This window comes from Octopus bimaculoides, chromosome 11 (genome assembly GCF_001194135.2).
Source record: "Octopus bimaculoides isolate UCB-OBI-ISO-001 chromosome 11, ASM119413v2, whole genome shotgun sequence".
NCBI lineage: Eukaryota > Metazoa > Mollusca > Cephalopoda > Octopoda > Octopodidae > Octopus > Octopus bimaculoides.
In genome coordinates this window covers 39,469,702-39,496,766 of record NC_068991.1, presented here as the reverse complement: position 1 = coordinate 39,496,766, position 27,065 = coordinate 39,469,702, and the positions used below count along the sequence as shown (strand labels likewise).

The following is a 27,065-nucleotide window of genomic DNA, read 5'->3' as shown; positions in this document are numbered from 1 at the left end:
AATGTTTTTCTTTCTTACACATACACTTACACGTATATCTATATATTTATATACATTTACACACACACACACACACACACAATGTGCACAGATCAGCCTTCAAAGAGCTGAGTTATCTCAAATAGTTCTGGATTGTCTCCCTTGTTTAAGTTGGCAATGTCAAAATTTTAGCTTACTTCAGAGTAGTTAGAATATAAAACATGAAATAACTGAACCATCACTATAGTACGATTTAATAGAGGTGTGTGTGTGTTTGTAATGCTACAGTTACACTCTATCACTACTCTGTGATCATCATCATGTATAAATAATAAAGTATTACCACTAATTTAAGGACATAGACCATAATTTCACTGAAATGGAAACTTAAATAAATTTTAATAATTATAAAAATATAAACTCGATCATGGTATATGTATGAAAGTAATTTGAAAAATCTATAGTGTAGATTTTTTATGTTTTACCACTATTATTATTACAAACATATAATCAAGACAACAGTGTTAGAACTTTTAGGAAAACAATAGATGAAAGGTTTTTAGAAGAGCCTTTTAGCAAACATTCACCAGTAGAGAAGCCAGAACATCTGGGCTTCTCAAAAATTAAGGTGAGTGACCTCTTTTTTTTTCTTTCTCCAACTAGCATGACTGCTTAGGGTGGGGTGTGTGAATGTGTGTGGCCTGGGGTCAGCTTGGAAGCAAAGTCACTTGCTCAACAATCTCTGGTCACTTGATTTAGATATGACCAACATTAATGAGAGACCAGAATTTTCAGGAAGCATTCTTTAGCATCCATTTTCAAAGACTACAAGATATTCTCCTCTTGTAGTCTGTAAAGGCCAGGTGACAGTGTAGTAATGCTATTCCAGAAATCCTTAGATCTCAAGGTACAGGCAGTCTTCTTGGACCCAGACAGCAAGGTAATAGTTCTGGATATGAATGGCAGCAAAGGTGGCGCCTTTAGACTGCTGACTGTTTATGCCCCAACAGGGGCTGGAAGGCCAGATTTCTTCAGGAGTCTAGAAACATTCCTGGGAATGGTTTCACACTTGAGTACTAGTGAGGAACTGGAATAGTATTTTGGTTGAACAGAAGGACTGTGTGGGGTTAGTACATAGCAGCAAAAGGGGATGCAAAAGCCTTGGAAACCTGCTCAGAAACTTTCAGCTGTCTCACAAGTATCAATTGGATTTCCCTGTTGTGCCAGTGTGGACATGGAGCAACAACAGCAGGTCATCCAGATCATATCTAGAGTATTTGTTAAGTCAGCAGATAGGGATACTGTAGGTTGTTCATAATCCAAATTGGTCAGCTGCACAGAACCACAAATTTGTGATTTACACAGTCAGTTTAGATAAGACCTGGTTACTGGAAGCTGAACTTGTCCTGACCAACAAGACCACAGGGACCAAATTAGTGAACTTGTTAAGCTGTAGTTGATGGGGCAATTGCCAACAACCGGCAGTGGATTGCTCTGAAGAGGGTGATTAATGTAGAATCAATATTAACAAGGAGTTAACAATAGAAAGAAATAGATTTGAGGAAGACCTAATCAGCAAACAAGAAGAGGTGATTAGTACAGGCATCGCAACTGACATACTTGTGGTGAGAATGGCACTCAACCATTTCTTCAAGGTGAAACAGGAAGGCTGCATTGTCAGAGCTAATGCTCATTGGTTCAAAGACAAAGGAACTGAAGCTGTCTGATAGGTCCAAACAGTGGAAGTATACTCTATAAAGTAGTTGGTGTTAGGAAGGGCATCCAGCCATAGAAACCATGCCAAAACAGACATGGTACTTTGACAGCTCTTGAGCTTGCCAGCTCCTGTCGAGCCATCCAGCCTATGTTAGCATAGAAAACAGATGTTCAATGATGATGATTACGATGATATATATTTTATATTAAATATATATATATATATACAGTAATCCCTCACCATATCACGATTCACCTATTGCAGTTTATTATTTACATTTATGTCAATTCCCCTGTGTTGTTTTGCATTTCTAATACCATAAATATATACGAATTATAAAAAGAATAACAGAAAAATTTACAGTACAGTACTGTTTCTACTTCACGGATTTTCACCTATCACGGGGTGTTTTGGGACATAACACCTACAATAGTTAAGTGACTACTGTATATATAAATTACTGACTCGAAAGGACATGGTCTTTTGTTATGCACCCGTAAGTACTAGGCTTACAAAGAATAAGTCCTGGGGTCGATTTGCTCGACTAAAGGTGGTGCTCCAGCATGGCCACAGTCAAATGACTGAAACAAGTAAAAGAGTAATATATATATATATAATTATACATCATCATCATCGTCGTTTAACGTCTGCTTTCCATGATGGCATGGGTTGGACAGTTTGACTGAGGACTGGCGAGCCAAAAGGCTGCACCGGGCTCCATTCTGATCTGGCAAAGTTTCTGCTGCTGGATGCCCTTCCTAATGCCAACCATTCCGAGAGTGTCGTGGGTGCTTTTATGTTCCACCAGCACAAGGTCCAGTCAGGCGCTACTGACAATGACCATGCTCAAAAAGTGTTCTTTACGTGCCACCTGCATGGGAGCCAGTCCAGCGCCACTGTCAACGACTATGTTCAAATGTTGTTTTTCACGTGCCACCGGCACATGTGCCATTAAGGCGACACTGGCAATGATCTCACTCGAATGGTGCTTTTTACATGCGACCGGCATGGGAGTCAGTCAGCGGCCCTGGCAACTATGACGGTTGGATGGTGCTTTTAACGTTCCACTGGCATGAGTGCCAATCAGGCAGTACTGTCATCATTCACATCAGCGATTTTGATTTCACTTGCCTCAACAGGTCTTTGCTGTACTCATAAGTGGGCTCGTTATACACCACTGGCATAGGCCACGTGTTATGTTCTCACTTGGCTTGCCGGGTCTTCTCAAGCACAGCATATTTCCAAAGGTCTCGGTCACTAGTCATTGCCTCGATGAGGCCTAATGTTCAAAGGTCGTGCTTCAACACCTCATCCCAGGTCTTCCTTGGTCTACCTCTTCCACAGGTTTCCTCAACTGCTAGAGTGTGACACTTTTTCACACAGCTGTCCTCATCCATTCGTAACACATGACCATACCAGCGCAGTCATCTCTCTTGCACACCACATCTGATGCTTCTTAAGTCTAACTTTTCTCTCAGGGCGCTTACACTCTGTCATGTATGCACATTGACATTATACATCCAGTGGAGCATACTGGCCTCATTCCTTGTGAGCTTACGCATGTCCTCAGCAGTCATGGCCCATGTTCGTACACATGTGTCATACAGTCTACCTTTTGCTCTGAGTGAGATACCCTTTGTCACCAACAGAGGTAGGGGTTCTCTGAACTTTGCCCAGGCTATTCTTATTCTAGCAGCTACACTTTCAGAGTATCCACCCCTGCTACTGACTTGGTCACCTAGGTAACGGAAGCTATCAACTACTTGTAGTTTTTCTCCCTGGAATGTGACAGAAGCTGTTCTCTGCACATTTTCAGTGTTTATTTGCTCCTGAATATTTGCCACATACAAAAACTATCTTCCCAGTTAGCTTTCCTTTGATATTACTGCACCTCTTGTGTCTATAACTTACACTGGGTACATCTTATGGAGTTTCTACCTACATCTTTTCTACAGATTGAGCTGGGCCATCTACTTGAAGGGATTTGTGGTTTGTCTGCCTTCCTACTTATTAAGACTTTTAGCTAGGTTGACTCTAAGGCCCTTTGATTCTAATCCTTGCTTCCGCACCTGAAATTTCTCCTCTAGTTCTGATAGTGACTCAGCAATTAGAGCAAGGTCATCAGCATAGAGGAGCTCCCAGGGGCATCCTGTCTTGAACTCCTGTGTTATTGCCTGGAGGACTATGATGAATAAGAGGGGGCTGAGGACTGATCCTTGCTGGACCCCTACCCCTACCCGGAATTCTTCACTGTGCTCAGCTTACTGAGAGCATCCCTGTACATAGCTTGCACAACTCTCACTAACCATTCATCTATCCCTAGTTTCATCACTGACCACCAGATAAGGGAACAGAGGACCCTGTCAAAGGCTTTCTCCATGTCAGCAAAAGCCAGGTACAGAGGTTTATCTTTGGCTAGGTATTTCTCCTGCAGCTGTCTTACCAGAAATATAGCATCAGTGGTACTTTTCCCTGGCATGAACCCAAACTGCATCTTTTCCCTGAGATGAACCCAAATTGCATCTCATCTAGGCTGACTCTCTCCCTAATTAGTTGGGCTATGACCCTCTCCATGACCTTCATTACCTGATCCAACAACTTGATACCTCTGTAATTATTTGTATCTAATGAGTCACCTTTACCTTTGTAGCAGTTGACTATGGTGCTGCTACACCAGTCATTGGGTATGACTCTTTCATGAATCACCTTGTCTATTATACTGGTGACTAGGCTATAGCCTACACTGCCAGATATTTTGAGCATCTCTGCAGTGATTCCTGATGGGCTGGGGGCTTTCCTTGTCTTCATACCCTAAATTGCTTTATCTACCAAGGTACTGTCAATTCAGATAGCTTGTCCTTCTGTTGGGTCAGCATTCAGCAGATTCTCTTTCTCCCATTCATTCCTTTATTTAGCAATCTTTCATAGTGGTGTTGCCAAACCTCTCTCTTTGCAGCCTCGTTTAATGGAAGTGAACCATCATCCTTGTGGACAAATTTCTCTCCTACGACATCACAATTCTCTCTCACATACTGTCTTGCAACACGAAATACCACAAGTCTTTGGTCCTCATGGCACAGAACATTGGCAAATTTTTCCTTATCTGCTTTTCTTCTAGCTAAATAAACCTGTCTCCTAGCTTCCCTTCTGGCAGTCTGATACAATTCCCTGCTACCACCATTCTTCCAATCATGTTTCTTTTCTCTAACGGCCCTGTCAACATTGTTCCACCACCACGTTACCTTGGGTTGAGAGGGGCCTTTGCACCATCCACAGATCTGGTCAGTGGCCCTCAGCAGGTTGTCCCGTAGAAACCTCCAGTTGTCTTCCACATAATGTGATGCTATATCCCCCTCTATTTTGTCAAAAGCTTTGAGTAATACATCTCTAAATCTCTATCCATTCGCAGGATCTTTAAGCTTCCAGGTGTTTTTTTACGTGCCACCTGCACAGGTGTCAGTCCAATGTTTTGTTCACATGCCACCGGCACGAGTGCCAGTAAAGCGAAGCTGGAAATGATCGCGCTCAAATGGTGCTTTTTTATGTGCCACCGGCACAGAAGCCAGACCGCTGCTCTGGCAGTGATCCTGCTCGGACGGTGCTGTCAGCGTTCCCCTGGCACGGGTGCCAGTCATAGAATTGGTTCAGTTTCGATCTCATTTGTCCCAACAGATCTTTGCAAGCTGAGTTTAGTGTCCGATAAAGGAAGGTTGGCATGGGTGCCAGTCAACAAATTTGGTTCAATTTTCAATTTCACTTGCCTCAACAGGTCTTCACAAGTAGGGTTTTGTGTCCAATATATATATATTAGCTAAGCCCAGTTTCATCCGGTCAATTTGGATGATGTGGCTGTAAAACCTGCTCTGTTTGAACATTCGATTTGTTTGGACACGCTTATATTAAAAAAATTTTAGAATGGCTTTTGTTGTCAAAACTCTAAAAATAACTGACCAACAAAAGAAAAACCAACCAAGATTCAGCCAAATCAAAAAATAAACCCAAATACTAAGCAAACAAAGATGAACCATCCCATTTCCATTGCGCGTATACACGCACACACATGCATTCACATACCCACACATATATTCACACAGAGTTGAAACACAGTTTGATTTATTTTCTTTAGCGTACAATTTTCATCATCCCACTACCAAGTATGACATCATCCTTCCTTCCTTATTCATCTATCACCCCTCCCATTCTCATTCATAAACACAAGAGTATTATTATAGTAGATTATCTCGGTAACCATGGGAGCTATGAAAAAAATACAAAGCCCAGCATCACCACCGGATCATTCTACACATCTGTGTAATTTTTCGTGCAATTCCACCCAGCTGTTTGACCGTGAATCCCAAGACAAGAATCGCCAATGTCAAATTTATATTTATATATATGATGAAAATTTTCTAAATTGTAAAGCTAGTCGTACACATATCGCAGTGATTTCAAACTTTGTGAAAATATCACATTGTCATCCTCAGCGAGTCTGACTGACCTTGTATCATAAAGCTTGCCCATCTCAACCGATGTGTGTGATGTCTGTCATCATCATCATCATCATTGTCGTTTAACATCCACTTTCCATGCTGGCATGGATTGGATGGTTTGACTGAGAACTGGCTGGCTGGGAGGCTGCACCAAGCTCCAATCTGATTTGGCTGGATGCTCTTCCTAATGCCAACCACTCTGAGAGTGAAGTGGGTGCTTTTTATGTGCCACCAGCATGGGAGCCAGTCAGCCAGCTCTGGCATTGGCCACACTTGAATGGAGTTTTTTACATGCCACTGGTACAGGAGCCTGTCAGACGCAATTTGCATTGGCCACGCTTGAATAGTGCTTTTTATGTGCACCCAGCACAGGTGCCACTCAGGCAGAACTGGCATCGGCCATGACTACGATTTCACTCAGTTCAACAGGTCTTCACAAGCATGGCATATCAGCCAACAATTGAAGGTGCTTTTAAACAGGCCAGTTATGTGACACTGGCATTGGCCACAACTACGATCTCACTTGGTTTGCCAGATCTTCTCAAGCACAGCATATCTTCAAAGGTCTCGGTCGCTTGTCATTGCCTCTGTGAGTCCCAACATTTGAAGGTCATGCTTCATCACCTCATCCCATGTCTTCCTGGGTCTACTTCTTCCACAGGTTCCCTCCACTGTTAGAGTGTGACACTTCTTCACAAAGCTGTTCTCATCCATATGCATCACATGACCATACAAGCACAGTCTCTCTTGCAAACCGCATCTGATGCTTCTTATGTCCAACTTTTCTCTCAGGGCGCTGTCCAACTTTTCTCTCATATGTGTGTATATATATATATATATATATATATATATATATATATATATATATATATATATATATATATACATATATATATGTATGTATGTACATATGGTGGCTGCGTGGTTGAGTAGATCACTTCCCAACTGTATGGTTTTGGGTTCAATCCCATTGCATAGCACTTTGGACAAATGTCTTCTACTATAGCCTCAAGATGGCCAAAGCCTTGTGAGTGAATTTGGTAGACAGAAACTGATAGAAGCTCATTGTGTATGTATGTATATGCACTGGTATGGTCATGTGATGCATATTGATGAGAGCAGCTGCATAAACCCTGCCAAAATAGACAATTTGAACCTGGGCAGCTTCCCAGCTGTCCAGTTCCTGTCACACTGTCCAACACATGCCATTATGGAAAGTAGATGTTAAATGATGATGATGTGAGTTTGTGTCCCCTTCTCTTTGCATCATGTATTAATTGTAAGCAAGTGTCACTGATAGGGAAGCATGAAAATGTAGATGTTAAAACAATAATAATGGTGAAGATATAGTTCTATAGAGATCTTTAAATTTCATAAATATTCTCTATGTTTTATTGCACTTTTAACTACATTTTTATTTTCCTATGGTTTTTTTTTCATTTATATCTTATTTATTACAACCACAGGTTTTGGGGCAAAATTGCTTCTGCATCCAGTCAGCACAACCCTGATACTTTGCTTGTCATCAAAAATAATGCTCATGGCCTATCTAGTAAGTTTGTATTTTATATAATATTGATCTATCATTTCTCTATTTGATAATTTTGGTAGTGAAGGTACACGGCTCAGTGGTTAGAGCATCGGGCTCACTATCATAAGGTAGTGAGTTTGATTCCTTGACCAGGCTGTGTGTTGTGTTCTTGGGCAAGACACTTTATTTCAAATTGCTCCAGTTCTCTCAACTGGTGCCAAGCTGTATTGGCATTTATCTTTCCTTTCAATAACATTGGTGGCATGGAGAGGGGAGGCTGGTATGCATGGGTAACTACTAATCTTCCATAAACAATCTTACCCGGACTTGTGCCTGGGGGGGGTGGACTTTGTAGGTGCAATCCCATGGTCAGTTATGTCTGAAGAGGGTCTTTAATATTGGGCTGTTAGCACTCCAGGCAAAATGCTTAGCAGCATTTCGTCTGTCTTTATGCTCTGAGTTTAAATTCTGCCAAGGTTGACTTTGTCTTTCATCCTTTTAGGGTCACAAAAATAAGTACCTGTTAAGCACCAGAGTCATTGTAATCAACCTTCCCAAAATTGCTGGCTTGGTGCCAAAATTTGAAACCAATATGTTATACTGGTCTGTCCAATAATATTGTGAAGGCACGTGACATGGTGAGAGTGATGCACTCAATATTGCAAGATTGTAATTTCAATTCCCAGATTAGGCAGTGTGTTGTGTTCTTGAGCAAAACACTTCATTTCACATTGTTCCAGTCCATCCAGTCGTAAATGAGTAACCCTGTGATGGAGGGGAATGTTGTGATCTCAGTTACTTATATACCATAGAAACTGGGTAACCAACCCATTGCGTCCTAGGACTTGAAATAGTACATTATTTTAGTAATATTGGTATTTTGTATCTGTATCTTTGATCTGTTTCAGTCATTAGACTGTGGCCATGCTGGAGCACTGCCTTGAAGAACTTTTTAGTTGAACGAATCAACCTCTGTATTTTTTTTTTAAGCCTGGTACTTATTCTACAAGTCTCTTTTTGCAGAACTGCTAAGTTACAGGGATGTGAACAAACCAACACTGGTTGTCAAGCAGTATTGGGGGACAAACACAAAGACACACACATAGAGGTATACACACACACACACACACACATATATATAATTATAAGATCCAAAGATCCAAGTGTAGGAAGTTTAAGCTTCAAGCAGTGTGTGATATGTGTAAAAATAACATTCAGGAACAATAATAATTTATTGGTGTCGGAATTTGTAGGCTTTCCCCATATCAAAGTTTGATAAGCTGAAAAAAGTTATTTTATAGCTCACAGTTAGCAACTTGAGTTGCTATGACTGTGAATAAAAGTTCAAACTGAGGGAGTGGAGCAGGTAAAATTCAAACTGCATATGTTTCCTAGCTAGCAGATCTTCTGATGTGATAATTACTCAATGAGGGGTAATCAGCTAGCTACTCATGAAGCCAAAGATACCTTAATTATATGAAGGTTACATTGTCATTAAGGAATCTCAAATTAACTTGCCAAAGATATAATTTTGCTGAGATAACTTGGAATTCCTTAATGACAATGTAACCTTCATATGACTAAGGTGTCTTTGGCCTGATGAGTAGCTAGCAGAGTACCCCTCATTGAGTAATTATTACATCGGAGGATCTGCTAGCTAGGAAACATATGTAGTCTGAATTTTACCTACTCCACTCCCTCCATTACTCCACTCCCTCAATTTGGAGGGAGTGGAGTAAAGTGGTTCTCAACCAGGGTCAATATATAATATTTTGGTGGGTCCATGCAACAAAATAGTGAATTGGGGACCCACAATAGAATTTTATGTTCCCCTGAAAAGATTTTGCTTTAAATGTATGCATTAGTATGTGTTGCAAGAAACAGCTATGTAGAAAGCAAAATAGGAATTTTGAAAGAAGTATGTATAAAACTAGTTTTTAAATATCAAATGGCTATGGGGGTCCATCAGAATAAAATATTTATCAAAGGAGTCCATAGACAAAAAACAATAGTTGATAACCACTGTTCTAATGTAATAATTCATGAGAAAAACCTTGAAGTTGTTGCTAGCTCCAGGTCAGCTCTGATAAAGACATTATCCTTCATTTTCTTCAGGTATAGAGTGTCTAGGAATGAATGATCCTGTGTTTCCCTTTACTATTTTAAGACAGTAAGGAGAACTGCTTCCTATTTCTAACAGACTCAGAAACTACACAGTTTTTCCTTGTTGGCAAGACAGTAGAATTATTTTTCCATTGCTTTCTTTTGTCATATATTTCAGCTTTGTACAACAAACTAGCAAAAAACTCTTCAAACATACTCTATTCCTACTACTTTAATATCGTAAACCATACATCTTGTAGATTCTTATAATTTCAAAATTAACTCTACTTAGAACCAGTTGATTACCACCAATAAAATAAAATTTCAGTCAAGTACTGAAACCAGTGGTATAGAAAAATTCTCTCTCCTCAAATTTGCTGGTTTTGTACCTAAACCAGAAGTTCTTGTTGTTATTAAGGCGGTGAGCTGGCAGAATCGTTAGCATGTCAGGCAAAGTACTTAGCAGTGTTTTGTCTGCCGCTACATTCTAAGTGAAAATTTCACTGAGGTCAATTTTGCTTTTCATCTTTTCGGGGTTAATAAATTAAGTACCAGTTGAGTACTGGGGTCGATGTGATCAATTGTTCCCCTCCCCTAAATTTCAGGCTTTGTGCCTATAGTAGAAAGCTGTTCACTACCAGTAAACTAAAGTAACACCCCTTGTTTTTTGAGCACCATCCAGAGTATTTCAGCGGTTTCAAACAGTGCTGTTTTCTGCAAGCTTTCTACCCTTATTGCAGCTCCTATGTGTTCCATGTACTTCTCAAGATTTTTACTCACTGTTCCCAGGACTCTGGCAATTATTGGTACTACTACCACCTTTTTCCAGTGACCGCAACTGCTTAACTTCTCAAGCTAACCTGTCATATCTATCGACTTTTCTTTCTTCCTTATCGCATATCTTGTTGTCAGCTGGGCATCTATGATCCAGCATCATTTGCTTTCTTTCTCAATTAAGATTATGTCTGGCTTCCTATTCTCTATCTCATGGTCGCACTGAATCATAAAATCCCATAGGATCTTTGCATTATCATGTTCAATGATACCTTCAGGTTTATGTCCATACTACTTTTTTGCTCTGTCAAGTCCATACTTGTTGCAAATTGTCTAATAAGCAATGCTTGCTATGTTGTCATGACATCTCTTGTATTCTTTCTGGGCTAGTGGCATACATTGACTGGTAATATGCAAAACAGTTTCACCATTTTGTCCACAAATTCTGCACTTACCACTTTTTGATGTGTTGTCTACTCTGTATTTGATGTAATTGGTTCTTAATGCTTGCTCTTGGGCAGCACAGATTAGAGCCTCTGTTTCCGGAGGCTTTTAGTCATCCATAGCCATCTGTTTTCCCTGCCTGTCTTATCTTCAACATCCCTATGAAATTGTCCATGTATTCTTTTCTTTATCCACCTACTTTCAGTTTCATTCATTCTCAAGTGCTTGTACAGTGCTTTATCTTTGCAATCTTCCATCCTACACAAACCTGACCTTCAACCTCATAATCGCTACCTCATATGAGCAACAATGAAAAAATGAAATATTGTGAATAACGGTGGTAATGAAACTGAAGCTCTTGATGGTGACAGTGTTGCACCCGGCAGGCTCAGAGATAATGATCCAGCTCCAGCCTATCATTATCCAGCAATGGACCAGCACACATGGCGTAGATGGAACAAACAAGTCAATGCTGTGATCATGGAGTGTTACTACCTGAGCAACCCTGTAGATGAAAATGGTGCTCGTATGATCAATGGAGCTCACGGAACAGAGATTATGTGATCAAGCTAGAGCAAAAAGAAAAAAATCTTTGGGAAAAGGTTAAGAAGTAGCCATAGAGATAAATATATTTGATGGAGAATTAAACAGCAAATTATAAGAGACAGTTAGGAAAGGCATTGCAACTTATGCGCTAGCTGTAATAATGGCCTCTGACTATTTCTTCAATATAAACATGATGGTTGTTTCTCATAACTGAGGCATGTGCAATTGACCCATGTGGTAGAAGTACAACATAACAACAAAGCCACAATTCAGTCTTTAGTGGACAAGAACATATGCTACTAATTTCAAGCAGATGTGTGCAGCTTCCACTGACACATTACTCAACTGTTCAGAGCAAACAGTGGACTGAAGGTGGTAGAACTTTAGTGCCTGTCTTGATGACTTGTTGAAACTTTTAGTAGAAAATGCTGTGCATTGTAAAAAAAGCCGGTAATAGCAGCTGAGATACAGTTGACAGTGAACCACTTATATACTGACTACCAAGCTATTACTACAGAAACTAAAAGTTATTAATAGGAATACCATTTTAACTTAGATCTGGAAGATCCACATCAGCATATGTAGACATCAGACAGCAACAATATCAGGAGGCGTTTGGCACCATTCAAAGGGATTCAAAAGGGACAGGAGCAAAAATGAATCCAGACAAGTTGGTGAGCTTGCAAATCATCACATGGTAAGGCATGTCAAAGCCATTGGGAAACATGATGGACTGGTCTAATTGCTTGGGATATGGTTTAGTCTAGACTTCTAAGTGGATCAGAACAGGGATGAGATTATAATCTCATCCCTGTTCTGATCCAGGCCAGCCTCACCCAGAAATGATCCTAGAGGCAGCTATCCATAAAAGGGTCTGGCAAAGATAGCAAATAAAACATTGTCTCTATTTATATTACTGCTTAACTGATATGCTTTGCCTTAGTTTTCATTTGATTTTCGATTGAAGTGTCTGATATTTCACTTCTTGTGGAAGAGATACATTTGACTGGTCAGGCAGTCCATATCTACTACCAACATTCTCTGTGCAGAGGGCTCAGTATACTGTAAGTGATGATGTACAGATATGTACTGATGTTGCAATATCTACCAAGATTCTGGTTAGTGAGCAAGTGTGATTACTAGATATGTTTTCTCACTACTCATCTATTTGACAGAGCAATTGTTGTTGGTCAAGATAGGGCACTTCTGGAATATTGTCTGGTACTGTTTGTAGTCTCTTCCAGTTGAGCAATGCAGTCAGTAGAATCTCTACATCAGCATTCAGTAGAAAACTGGTAGTGGAGAATAGCAACAAAATTCCTGAAATAATTCTAGGTATTGACAAGAATAAACTGGATAGTCTGTTCTATAGCACTTCCAGCCTGAGAACTATGAATAACCTGCAGAAATACCTGGCCTGGCAATGCTGCTGATGAGCAAAACCAGTTTGAGTAAAATTTTACATGTACAGAAGCTGCCAACTTAGGCCAATCTCAGATGTGTGCATGCAGAAACTATTCTGCTTGCATACATTCAACATTTGAACATTACTGACTCATGGAGTTTTGTTGAACAACTTTGTTGTATGTGGGACAAATCCATTGATAGGTTGAGTCCATTGTGAAAAATCATCCCACTGCATTCATTTAGATGAGAAGAGCAGGAAGCTTTACTCTGCCTGGTGATTATAGAGAAAGAGATTGTGTTGTAGGCATGATTAAAGACTCATGACAAATACTTTCCTTTTCAGCCAAGCCCTCAGTGTGAGGTTCTGCAAAAAGTGATCACAATCTCTGAAATAAGGGGTCAATGAGCAGTTGCTCATGGAACAAATCACCCAGTTTGAATGGTTTCCCCCCTCCAAATTCTACAAGTTAATGCCAGACTTGTTTGATGACCTCTTCACAGATATCTACCACAACTGACAACAAAACTGAAGAATTCCTAGTGCTGTGAGTCAAAGAATAACACTGTTGAAAAAGAATGCTGACAAAGAGAATGTTGTAGGCAATTTTTGGTCAATAATTCTCCTAAACACAGAGTATAAGATTTTTGGCCAAGGTGTTAATGAAAAGTGAAAAGGTTGGCACTTGTCAGCAGTGATCTGGTTAGGTAGGCATAAATATGTTTGACCCCCAAACAGCCTCTATTTGATGTCATACATCATAGGACCAAAGGTGGCTTCCATAGGGCCATGATCAATTTGGTTCTGTTAAAAGCTTTCAATGGGGTTGACCATTGTTACTTGGAAGACATCATGAAATTGGTTGGTTTTGAACCTGTTTACAGAGATTATGTTGTTGCAATCCACAGCAGCAGCTGTTTAGTGGTCAAAGTAAACGGCCATCTCTTGGAACTATTTTGTGTTGCACACTCAATCAATCAGGGCTGGCTGCTCTCACCTCTTCTGAGACGCCATTTCTGGAGCTATTCTCCAGAAATTGGAACAGTTGAGGTTCATCCCTTTCACACTGGGATCCAGGAAGGCCATTTCAGTGTATGCAAACGTCATTGTCATGGTGTTGGGCACTTCTAAAGCAAAGATGGTCAGTATCTGTTTTTCATTGTAAAGAAAAACAAGATAGTGGCAAGGGCCAAGATCAACACAGACAAGTCAGTGAACTTGCAGCTGGGCACCCATTGGACAACATTATTGAATGCTGGCCTAATGAACCAGTCAAACTGCTCAGGATTTGGTTTGATCCTAACTTCCAGGTGGAGAGGAACTGGGCAAAGGTGATGAACAAGGTGGCCAGTCTTACCTAGAAATGGGAAGAGAGGAAGCTGCCCCTGGAAGGATGAGCAGTGGTGCCAAATGCCTGCATTGCCTCCATTATTGTTTACTGCCTGGCTCTCATGCCTTGCCCTAGTTACCACCTGATCAGATTGGATTGGCCATTATTCAGTGTCTTGTTGAATAGATACTTTCTACTGGTCATGTTGTCCATTTGTTAGCATAACCCTCTACATACTTAGGCATACTGTAATTTCTGATGCATGCTGTGGATGTCCCACCAGCATAGATTTCTAGATGATGAATGGTTGTGGGCACTGTTTATGAGGCACATCTTTCTGCAGCTCATCTTTTTGACAGAGCTGCTGCCCTGGGTGAAGCAAAGACCAAGACTGTGCACTTGACACAGAATATTATCAGGTGCTCACTGCCCTCAACTAGTTAGACAATAGGTCAGAGGATGTTTCACTCTAGCAATCTATAGTGGAGGTGAAGAGGAACTATGTTCTCAATGTGACTTAGGGAGACTGGCTAGCCTTTTCCAGAGGACTTTAAGATTGAGGACTCCCATGGATAATTTCCAGAAGTCTTTGGCCTAGTCATGCTATTGAGGGGTGTAATAAGTTCAAGGTAAATTCTACAGACATGGAAGTTCTGCCAGATGGGCTTGTCTGAGATGTGCACAGAGCAACGAATTTGTTTTTCATGCACTCCTTCAGTGTCCCAGTATTGCTGCAGTTACAACAAACAGTTATTGTCACATGTAGAACAAATCCAACTGTGGGCTAAGTCCATAGTGATGATTGCACTGCATCCCTTCTTTAACCAGGCAAAGAAGGTGGTTTTCTTTGTTTGGTGCCATTGGCAAAAGAAGTTGTGTGGTGGGTGAAGCTGAAAAGTATGGCAGAGACTTCTCTCTTCCGTTGAACGCTCATTGACTTCTTCAAGAAAAGGAAGATCAAGATGAGAGACAAGTAATGTCTTTAAGTGAATTTATTGAAAGATGTGTGTGAGTGATGGAAACAGCAAGAATAGATGCAACCACTTTAAGAATAAACTTGTAAATAAGAGAAAAAAATTGGAACAAGCACTTACCCTTGATGTTCCTGGAGTTCTTGGATGGTGGGGTTCTTCAATTGACCCTGGAAGTCCTCCTGTTCAATCACATCATTGTCATCTTTTCTTTTTATTGATGTATACTATGTATACATTATTTCTTTTTCTTAATATTTTATACCACAAATACTTACATTCCTTTTTTTCTTCATCGTTTTATATTTTAGTAGAGGAATGTAGGTTATACATCTTTAGATTGTATACCTGACTTTCTACTATAAAATTATAGAATATAACGGAACGCTGAACTCCAGACTATCAACTTAAACAACACTTTATTTAGGTGGTAAATATGTACATCATTAGTTCTTGTTGTTACAGCTTCTGTGTGTATGAGCATAGTTGTTGGGACGTTGTTCTGTAGGTGTGAGCGAGCTGTCGAGCGTAAGTCCGAAAGATGTAGAGACAGCTTTAAACACACATCCATGCTCAATCGCTGACCAGCGAGAAAGAGAATGAATTGAGCGGGAAACGCTTGCTTGTTTAATTCTACGCATGCGTAAGACTACGCATGTGCAGGCGTTACTACAATATAAATCCCCACATTTTATATCTATAAATGAAAGAAATCATCATCATCATAATAATGATAATAATAATCCTGTCTACTATAGGCACAAGGCCTGAAATTTGGTGAGAGAGGGCTAGTTGATGCTAGTGGGTAACCAACTGGCACTTATTTCATCAACCTTAAAAGGACAAAAGGCAAAGGTGACCTTGGCAGAATTTGAGCTCAGAACATAAAGATGAGTGAAATGCTGCTAAGCATTTAGTCCAGCATGGTAACAATTCTGCTCACTTGCTGCCTTCTTCTCCTTCTTATGTTGCCTTGTAGTAGTAGTAATAATAATAATAACAATAATAATAACAATAATAGACCTGCTGAGGCAAGTGAAATCGAAATCGAACTAAATTCGATGACTGGCACCCATGCCAACGTCGTCTCCTTCATTGGAAATGAAACTCAGCTTGCGAAGACTTATTGGGGCAAGCGAAATTGGGATGGCACCTGTGCCCAGTGTCGCCTTCCTGGCACTTGTGCCCGCAGCATGTGTAAGGACTTTCGAGCGAGATCGTTGCCAGTACCCCTGGACTGGCTCTTGTGCAGGTGGCACATAAAATACACCATTTTGAGCATGGCCGTTGCCAGTATCGCCTGACTGGCCTTCGTGCGGGTGACATGTAAAAACACCTACTACACTCTCGAAGTGGTTGGCATTAGGAAGGGTAACCAGCTGTAGAAACTCTGCCAAATCAGATTGGAGCCTGGTGTAGCCTTCGGGTTCCACCAGTCCTCAATCAAATCGTCCAACCCATGCTAGCATGGAAAGCGGACGTTAAATGATGATGATGATGATGCTATAGGTAATAGACCACAATAGATCAGAGATGCCTGATTGTTAATGATCTTCCTTATAATTTCTCTTCATTCTTCCAATTTCATTACCACACAATTTTCTATGGTCCTCAGAAGATTCATATATATCTATGTGTACATTATAGTAATAATATTATGCAGTAGTGTGTGTGTGTGTGTGTGTGTGTGTGTGTGTGTGTGAAGGAAAGAAACAAAATTTAAGCAAGTTATTAGACTTACATGACATCAATTTCACTTGAGCATCCTTCTTTTCCAGATGTTTCTGGTGAACGTATCTGGCAGGAGTTAAAGAAGATTGTGAATGGTCCCCTTACTGCTGATATGATGTCCACAATGTTTCATCTGGGGATACTTAGCTATATTGGTAAGTTTTGCATTCATGTATTTTAATTTTAGTGATACTTACAAACCGAACCTTCATAACACATCCTACACAATAATTAATAACTTATGTTAAATTAATATCTTATTCCACTAATAAACTAATCTATCTTTACCTCTTGATTTGAGAACCAATAATATCTCTCTAATATTATGGACCAGCTTCCTATAAATTTGTAGGACGATGCACAAATTAGTTGAGCATCCCATATTCTTTATAGGTTCAGGCAAGGCTGGGTGGTTAAGAAGATCACTTCAAACCATGTGGTTTTAGGTTCAGTTCCATTGCATGGCACTTTGGTCAAGTGTCTTCTACTCTAGCCCTGAGCCAACCAATGCCTAGTGGGTGAATTTGGTAGCTGGAAACTGTGGAAGTCTATTGTGTGCATGTGTGTGTGTGTGTGTTTATATCTTTTATTTGTTCCAGTCATTAGACTGTGACCATGGTGGGACACTGCCTTGAAGAATTTTTAGTCGAATGTATTGACCTCAGTACTTACTTTTTTAAAGCCTGACAATTATTCTATCAGTCTCTTTTGCTGAACTTCTAAGTTACAGAGATGTAAACATAGCTGCAATAGTAATCAAGCAGTGGGAGCGGGGACAAACACAACACAAAGACACACACACATGCACACATATATATGATGGGCTTCTTTCAGTTTCCATCTACCACATCCACTCACAAGGTTTTGGTCAGCCCAAGGCTATAGTAGAAAACACCCAAGGTGCCACATACTGAACCCTGAACCATGTGGTTGGGAATCAAGCTGCTTAACACACAGCCATACCTGCACTTATATACATGTGCATGTCTTTGTGTTTGTCCCCTCACTGTTTGATGACCAGTGTTGGTTTGTTTACATCTTCATGACAGATTGGGTGATGCATTTTCAGGTTAGACTGGGTCAGGGCATATCCAAGGTACTGTACCTTTATGTTATTCCTTTATTATTGACTTGACATAGATCTACTTGAGCACAGCTGACAGGGGTTTCTTAGTTATATACTTAGAGTTACTTTTAACCCTTTAGCGTTCAGTTTATTCTGTTGAATTTAATGCTTTTTTATTCACCTTGCTTTGAATTAATCATGCATTATCTTGTAGCTTCAAGATTTCAATGATTGATTGTATATTTCTAGAATGATATTATAGAGTAGGTGTAAGAGGCTAGATCTAGCCAGCTTGAGCCTAAAACATGTAGAATATTTGGGCCTGATATAGCCAGTTTAAATGTTAAAGAGTGAAGGTTCATGATTTATCAAAATTCACAACTTGGTGGGCATTGCTGTATCATTTTCCTGTCAGTAATAAATTTACAATGCATAATATTAACTAGAAAAATATGTTGTTTATCTAAGCAAGAGTTAAGAACTAGAATAGTAGTATATATATATCCAATAAAATGCCTTTGTTTTTGTTTTTTCACTTTGCACTAATTTCTATCTGTAGTTCATAAGAGTAGCCACTATAAGTCAGAAATCTCTCTCCTCATAAAAGCTTCAAAACTAATAGAGATAAACATTACAAAAAAAAATAAGTCAAATTTATGTCAAAATTTTTTCTTTATTTTATTTAATTTCCTTTTATGTATTTTTTACCCCATCTTTTTCAGGATTGCCCAAGACAAGTAATATTAACGAATTCCAAAAAGTATGTGATAATTGCCAACAACTGTCACCATCACCAATAACTTTAATTACTGCATTGTTAGAAACAAACAACGAGGTAAGTTACTCCCAACAAGTTACTTCATTTAAGACATATGTAGTCACTCCTACTATCACCGCTTCTTTTAATTCCTCTGTAGCTTTTATTGACAAACTATGCAAGGCATTTGACAGCTAAAAACAAGATATATTTCTGAATTCACAGTGTGATTAACAGTAGAAAGGTCTCTAGTTTTAATGAACCCCACTAAACATTTCAAAATCATTTTACTAGTATTAGATTGAAAATTAGATACAAAACAGAATGATTAGATAAGGTTTTGATTATCTTCACCAGCTTATTAAGCCAGTATTCAGTTCCAGATTCACTGAGTGGTAAAAACATTTGTCTGCTGTACAATATATTACTGTTTCAACTCTTTTGGCAGGTTTTACATTACAAGGCTTCATATATTTGCTTGGCTTTTGTCAAGTATATCAAAACTAGGGCTGCATGAATATATTTCAGGAAAAATTCTCTATACAGACACAGTACAGTCTCACCTATGTAATATAATGTATTGAAAAACTTTGACTAATGAAGATTTTCTATGCAATTAGTGAAGAAACACTGTTTCTGTGTATGTTTAAAAAATATTTTTTTTAAACAGTAAGCAAGGGAGATAACTCCGAAAGATTATGCTAATTGAAAAGTTTTGGAAACTAGTCTTTCAATGGTTAAAGCAACAGACATGTTTCATTGCCGTTAAACTGCCTCAGCAGATCATATTCTGCTCATTTAATAAGACTGAGAGTGATCTATATATAAAGAGAATATAATGATGTATATCAACTATATAGTTGAGTGAGAAGGTGAAGGTCTCATACTTGTATTAATACTGAGTTGAATAACTCCAATCAATTGGAATCATTGAAGCAATTAGTTAAGAAAAACTCCTTCAAAAGTTGTTTAAAATCTAAAACCAAGAAAGTGGGTAGTTGATCTACCCACTTTCTGTCTTCTTTGGCATGGTTTCTATGGCTAGATGCCCTTTCTAATGCCAGACACTAGTAACTCACCATGTAACTCACAAGACAAGGCTCCTTGATTTAGTGGAGGTGTAATATTGAGGGAGGTGGCTTTGTGCCAGGTGTTAAGAGACTAAAGTATGATAGAGGGACAGATACAGGTTCTTCAGGTGTCTTTTTTGTAGTGATGATACTAGGCTACCCGAACTGGAAAGAGAGAACATATGGTGGTTATGAGGTATTGGGGTGTACCCTCAAGGTACAAACAAATTTAATATAACAGAGAAAAGAGACAGGAAGAGTTGATAAGTTCACGAGTACGAAAGAGGAGTAACAGATGATTAGAGACTGGCATAGAGGTGACTGCAGTAAATGGTGAACACAGCTGGAGGTATAGTCAGTAGTGAATATCAGTTTGGGTTGGGGGGAAAGTGATGGAAATAGGAATGAATCAAGGTGGAGGAGGTGGTAAGTGGCAATACAAAAGAGAGTGTAGGGAGCAGCAGTATAATAAAACTGTAGAGAGATGAGAAATAAAGAAATGATGTGGAAGTAGAAGGGTAAGAGAGGGATTGCAGAATTTTCAGATCTTTGGGTGTCCTTGTTCACAAAGTTTATTTCTTTAGCCCCCTCTGTAAAGTGGTTGAAGGGCATCCAGCTGTAAAAACCATACCAAAGCAGACAGTGAAGCTTGGTGCAGTCTCTAACTTACCAGTTACTGTCAAACCATCCAACCCATTGCTAGCATGGGAGAGATATTAAATGATGATGCAAAATATTTAATGTTAAATGTATTTGATATAAACCTGTGACATTGATAAAGGCAATAACGGTACCTCCTGTTCTGTCATTGTGATTGTAACAGTCATTGTATTTTTTTTTTTTTTACTTTTTTTCTATAAAGTCCCCTAGTTTTATGGATTATTTGTAAATGTTATTGTATGTGTGTTTAGTGGAGTTTGTGTATCATGAAAACTTTATAAGACACTAGTTACCTTCTGTAATGGTTTAAAGGCCACTTTGTGTGGAGTTTTAGCTTCTGTCAGTCTCTTAAGTGTTCACACTTGCTGAGGGAAATATTTTCACTGAAAATTTATTGTTTGACCAGTATTTTAGCTCTGACTTTCCTGCCTGCTTTCCTGACATTATATTCAACATTAGTATAAACTATTTTGAAGACTGTAGGCTGGTGTTTGAGGAAGATTTTTCTTCAATTTCTTGGATGTTCAATAAGTATGCAAAGACTTCCTTGCTAACTAAAATGGTTGTATGTACTGCTTATGCAGCTCTCTTTGTGAATTTAGCTGAACTAATTAATGTTGTGCTAATAGTAGTAATATGTATAACAAATGTTTATTTATTATTGAACTTCTTTATAACATGACTGACTAGGTTTTTTGCTGCACTGCAACAATCAATGTCTCATACTTTACTTTTTAAAGCAAGTGGTGAACAATAAGGTTGTTGATTAGTTTTCTAAAAAGGCTTATCACTAGATTACTGTGTTTATGATGAGTGTCTGTATTTTGGTACAAAACAAATAGCACAAAAGATTACTTCATATGGAATGAGGTGGTGCAGTATGATCTTCGGATGTTGAGTCTCATGGATGCAAATGACAAGTGACAGACTTTTCACAATTTGCTGCCAAGTGAAATTGTAGTCATGGCCAATGCCAGTGACACGCTAAAGGCATCTGTGCCAGTGACACATAAAAGGCACCCACTACATCAGTGGTTCTTAACCTTTTTCACCATCTTACTCCTTGAGGCTCTCCAACGTATTACTGTGACTCCTGTGATAAATTTTGTGATGGTCTTGAAACACAAAGTGCCGCAGGATTCACAGAGCAAGAGCAAAGTACATACAGTCATGACACCACTAGCAGCTGCAATACATGACACAGCAATACAATCCCTCAAATACATGAAATAAATTATTTTCTCCCAAACCCTCCATGACTCCCCTCTCCCCAGTTTAAGAACCACTGCACTATATTCTATGGAGTGGTTAGCATTAGGAAAGGCATCCAGCTGTAGCAACCAAGCCAAAACAGACTGGTGCCTGTGCAATTCTCCAGCTTGTCAGTTCCAGTGAAACCATCTAACCCATGCCAACATGAAAAACAGATGCTAAATAATAATCATGATGATGATGATCATCATCATTGTCGTCATTGTCAACAACAACAAAGAGCACTTGTCGTTGTTTGCATCCTTTGCAAACGCACATCAACAATGAACTGCCAGTAGTTTCCATCTACCAAATTCCATTCACAAAACATTTATTGGACAACCCAAGGTTATGATAGAAGCTACATGTTCAAAGTACCATTCCACTGGATTGAACTTGGAATAACACAGTTGGAATGAGAACTACTTCTTAACCACACAGCCAAACAGTCCTGCAAAACAAGTTATGGATACTGTTGTCTTTCTTAGATAAAGCCATCCATATTTTCTCTGATTACAAAGACCATTATGTTTACTTGGAAGCTCTGCAAGTTAGAAACAGTCAAAGGCCATAGAAACTTATTATGGAACTCAAAATATCTGGTGAGGTAGGATACGTGATGACCACTTGGATAGATAATCAAGTTAAACAAGATGGTGTCTTACCCAATGGCTGCTGTAGCAGTATCATTGTAAACTGCTATAAAAGCAAAGGAGATGGCTTAGAAAGAAGCAATTATAGAAAAGTCAAACTCCAGGATCAAATTATGAAAGACATGGAGAAAGTCATAACACAATTGGTTCATGGAAAAGTAGCCCTAGATGAGATGGAATTTGGCTTCGTGCTTGGGAAGGTACCATGGATGTAATTTTCCTAATGAGGCAACTGCAGGAAAAATACTTGGCTAAAAGTAAACCACTATTCCGGGCACTCATTGATTTTGAGAAGGCATTTGGTTGCATTTAGTGGTCACTAAGGAAACTAGGTGTAGATAAGTGGCTCATGGTTGTGTAGGCTACAGTCAAAGATGCAGTGAGTAAAGTGAGAGCCAACGATTTCAGTGACTTTAGCATGAGGATAGAAGTCTATCAATGCTCAACCCTCAGTTCTCATTTATTCATCATATTCCTGCAGGCCATTACAGGAGTTTTATACTGGCAGTCCATTGGAATTCCTATAGGCTGATGATATATTTCTCATTGCTCTATAGGGAAATAGAAGGAATTTCAGGTATAGAAGCTAAACCTGGAATTGAGAGGCTTCAAGGTAAACTTATCAAAGATTTAAGTGGGAAAGAAGACAGGACCCTGGTATCTTCATGGAAATGGTCTTGTTCAATATTCAAAAAGGGAGTAGATATAGATTCCATATGTTGTACCCAATGTAAGCTATAGACACCTAAGAGTTGTAGTGGCAAAAAGTACTTATACAACCATGTGAATGACTATGCATTGTGATGGCCAGTACTGAGATCTGGAAATATGGGGGTATTTCTTTTTTATCTTTATGTTGTTTCAGTCCTTGGACTGTGGCTTTCCTGGGGTACAACTTTAAAGGGCTAGTCAAACAAACTGATCCTAGTATTTTATTTTTAAATCTGGAATTTATTGTTCGTCTCAAAAGAGGCCAACAAAACCACTAAGTTATGGGGATGTAAACAAAGCAACACTCGTTGTCAAACAATGGTTGGGGACTCATATATATATTATATATATGTGTTTGTGTGAGATAGATTTCTTTTAGTTTTCATCTACCAAATCCACTTACAAGGCTTTTGTTGGCCTGAGGCTATAGTAAAAGGCACTGACCCAAGATGCTATGCAGTGGGACTTATCTCAGAACTATGTGGTTGGGAAGCAAAATTCTTACCACATATCCATAGTCTGGTCAGAAACTTTTCATTTGTCTATAATACAATGTGGATTAATGCTAATATCTTGGCATTATTAAAAATGACTGATTGAAGGGCAAGTATTAAGTACAGAAGAAATGTCTCCGTTATCTCTCATTGGTCATTGCTGTGATCATACTGAATATACTAATACCTAAATATGCCTTTACAACTGGTGTTACAGATATTTTACTGTAATCAAGCCAACTTCTTAAGAAAATGTACTGGGTATTTATTTGTAGACCTTACAAATCATCATTATCATCGTCGTTTAACATCCTCCTTCCATGCTGGCATGGGTTAGACAGGAGCTGTCTAGGCAAAAGACTGCACCAGACTTGTGTCTGTTTTGGCATGGTTTTTGTGGCTGGATGCCCCTCCTAACACCAACTGCCTTGCAGAGTCAACTGAATGCTTTTTACGTGACACCGGCACAGACAAGGTCAGTTTTGGCATGGTTTTTACAGCTGGATCCCCTTCCAAATGCCAACTTCTTTACAGTGTGGACTGGGTGTTTTTTAGATGGCACCCGCACTGGCAAGATTACTAAGTAACTTGCAAGACAAGGAGTTTTTGAGAGGGGAAGGGGCATTGGGGGAGGTGATTTTGTGTCAGATGATGAAAGACAGAAACAGGTGTCTTGCTGTAGAGAAGGTACATGATTACCCAACCAGAGAGAGAGAGAGTTAACAATAATTAAACCTGAAGAATTATGGAAAGTTAAAATGTTTGAATGTCTTTAAAAATTCACCAAAATGTGATGGGTGCCCTATCATCAGAAGAAAACTTATTGCCAAATTTCAGACAACAATCTCAGTTAAATCATTTATATCCGAACTCCAACATATATTTTGCAATGCTTGAAGTAGTATGAGATGTAGATATTTACATACAGAAGTGTCTCCATATTGATTTTTACAAAACTAGAACTAAACCATCATTGTTTAGCATCCTCTTTCCATGCTAGCATGGGTTGGACGGTTTGACATGGAGCTAGCTAGCAGGGAGCTGTCCAGATTCCAACTGTCTGTTGTGGCATGGTTTCTATAGCTGGATGTCCTAACGCCAACCGCTTAACAAAGTGCCGGGTGCTTTTTACACAGGTACATTTACATAGCACCGGCACAAGTGTGTTAACGCACCACTGGCACAAGTGCTTTCTATGTGGCACCGACACCTGAAAGAACAAGCCTGTATGTGTGGAAGACAGTGATTTTACTTAGCTTGACATATCTCTTCCAAGTACAGCAAATCGCCACATCTCTCCGTCCCTTGTCATTCATTAAAAATGATTCAAAACAAGCAAAGTGTGAACAGATCATCAAGTTTCACTAGTTCTAAATACAAATATGAAGATACAAACAAGGTGGTGAGCTGGCAGAACCATTAATGCTTAGTGGTATTTCGTCCATTCTGAGTTCAAATTCAGCTGAGGTTGACTGTGCCTTTTGTCCTTTCAGGGTTAATAAAATGAGAACCAGTTCAGCACTGGGATTGATTTAATCAAATTATCATGCCCCTCCACCGAAATTGCTGGCCTTGTGCCAAAATTTGAAAAACATAAATACTCATTCAATTAAAACAAGACTGACCAGAGTCCAGAAGCAGTCAGGAACTATAAACCTTTATCTCAAGAGAATGAACTAGTTCACTTAACTGACAATAAATATAGTAATGCTTGTCTACATGAAGAAAACAACACAGGCAGAAGTAAATCCGGCATTAGGAAAAATCTGTCAACATTTATGGAACAGTAATTTTTATTGAGGACAAGGTTTACAGAGTAGAATCGCATTCAGCCTATTTGTACGGTTTGGAATCATGAACTTTATACCAAACATAAGAGAAAACGCTACTTATGGACATGACCCAACAACTCAAAATTATCATGAAAATATGCTGGTTTGAAAAAGTAAATCATATGCATGTGTGTGGCTTAGTAGTTGGAGTGTTTGGCTTATGATCGTAAGGTCGTGAGTTCGATTCCTGGCCTCACATCATGTCTTTGAGCAAGGCACTTTATTTCACATTTTCCCAGCCCACTCAGCAGACAAAAATGAATAGTACCTGTATTTCAAAGGGTCAGCCATGTCACATTTTGTGTCACACTAAACCTCTGAGAACTATGTTAAGGGTACACATACCTGTAGAGTGCTCAGCTATTTGCACATTAATTTCATGATCAGGCTGTTCCATTGATTGGATCAACTGGAACACTGACCATATATATATATATATATATCATATAGCTAGGGTTATAATCCAAGCTGTTTCCTCTTGAAGCACTTCTGCTTATTCCAGTACTTTTAAGTCATATGTAGATATTATTTTTGAGTGAAGTATGCATAAAAGATACTGCAAAATACTTTTTGCAGAGTAATTGCATATCAAAACAGACTGAAAAAAAAATGGTGAATAAATACCAAAAATTTTTTTTCCAATCTCCTGTTTTGATATACATAGGATTCAATAAAATAACTAATAGACCACCCATATGCAACAAAAACTTTATCTAAATACAACTGAAATTATATGATGAACAAAAAAAATATCACTATAAGTCATATTAATTCATCTTCATTTCAAGAATTTCTGCCATATACAATTTGAGCCAACCAATGAACTTTCTACATGATTTAATCTGCTAAAACTAGCAGCTCTCCAAAATTACACTCAACTATCTATACAATAAGAGCAATAAACATACTGGTCCACTTAGTCATGGTTGATCTAGGTCTAAACAACATCAGTAAATTACTTAAAGTTTTATATCTAGAAGAGGAATTTTTGTTGTTTTTTTTTCATAAAGTTGTTTTCATGTTTTCTATCTCCTGAACATTTTTGCTGCTTCCACCATTCTCTTGCATGGGTTTGTTAATCTCTTAACGCCAGACTGTTGTTTCAGTAGTTAATAAGTACACATCAAAGCGTCATGCAATGTCACATGCTATTTTGCAAAAATAAGCATCGCCAAATGTTAAAATAATAGTAAGTCTGAGAATGAGAGGTAAGTGGATAAATTTTGAAAATGAGATGCATGTTATAGTTGGGAGGATAAAGGATTTAGAGAAATTTGGTGGTAGATCTGGGGTGAGCAGGCTGTAGCTGTGAGACAGTACATATGTGGGGTTTGCTTTGTAATGAGATATAATCAACATAACATGGCTCTTGTAATTGTTAAAAAAAAATACCATTTAGGCGCAGGAGTGGCTGTGTGGTAAGTAGCTTGCTTACCAACCACATGGTTCTGGGTTCAGTCCCACTGCATGGCACCGTGGGCAAGTATCTTCTACTATAGCCTCAGGCCTACCAAAGCCTTGTGAGTGGATTTGGTAGACGGAAACTGAAA

At 39.0% G+C, this 27,065-nt stretch overlaps 1 protein-coding gene across 2 annotated transcripts in view; it reads left to right on the top strand.

The window, feature by feature from the left end:
- The window catches only part of LOC106869437 (CCA tRNA nucleotidyltransferase 1, mitochondrial), a 66,224-nt gene that overhangs the window by 36,411 nt on the left and 2,748 nt on the right, over window positions 1-27,065 (top strand). For both annotated transcript variants that reach the window (XM_014915185.2, XM_014915184.2), the window contains exons 5-7: window positions 7,653-7,738; window positions 17,069-17,176; window positions 18,810-18,922. In XM_014915185.2, the coding sequence (XP_014770671.1) occupies window positions 7,653-7,738; window positions 17,069-17,176; window positions 18,810-18,922 (307 nt within the window). The remainder of the gene's footprint in view (window positions 1-7,652; window positions 7,739-17,068; window positions 17,177-18,809; window positions 18,923-27,065) is intronic.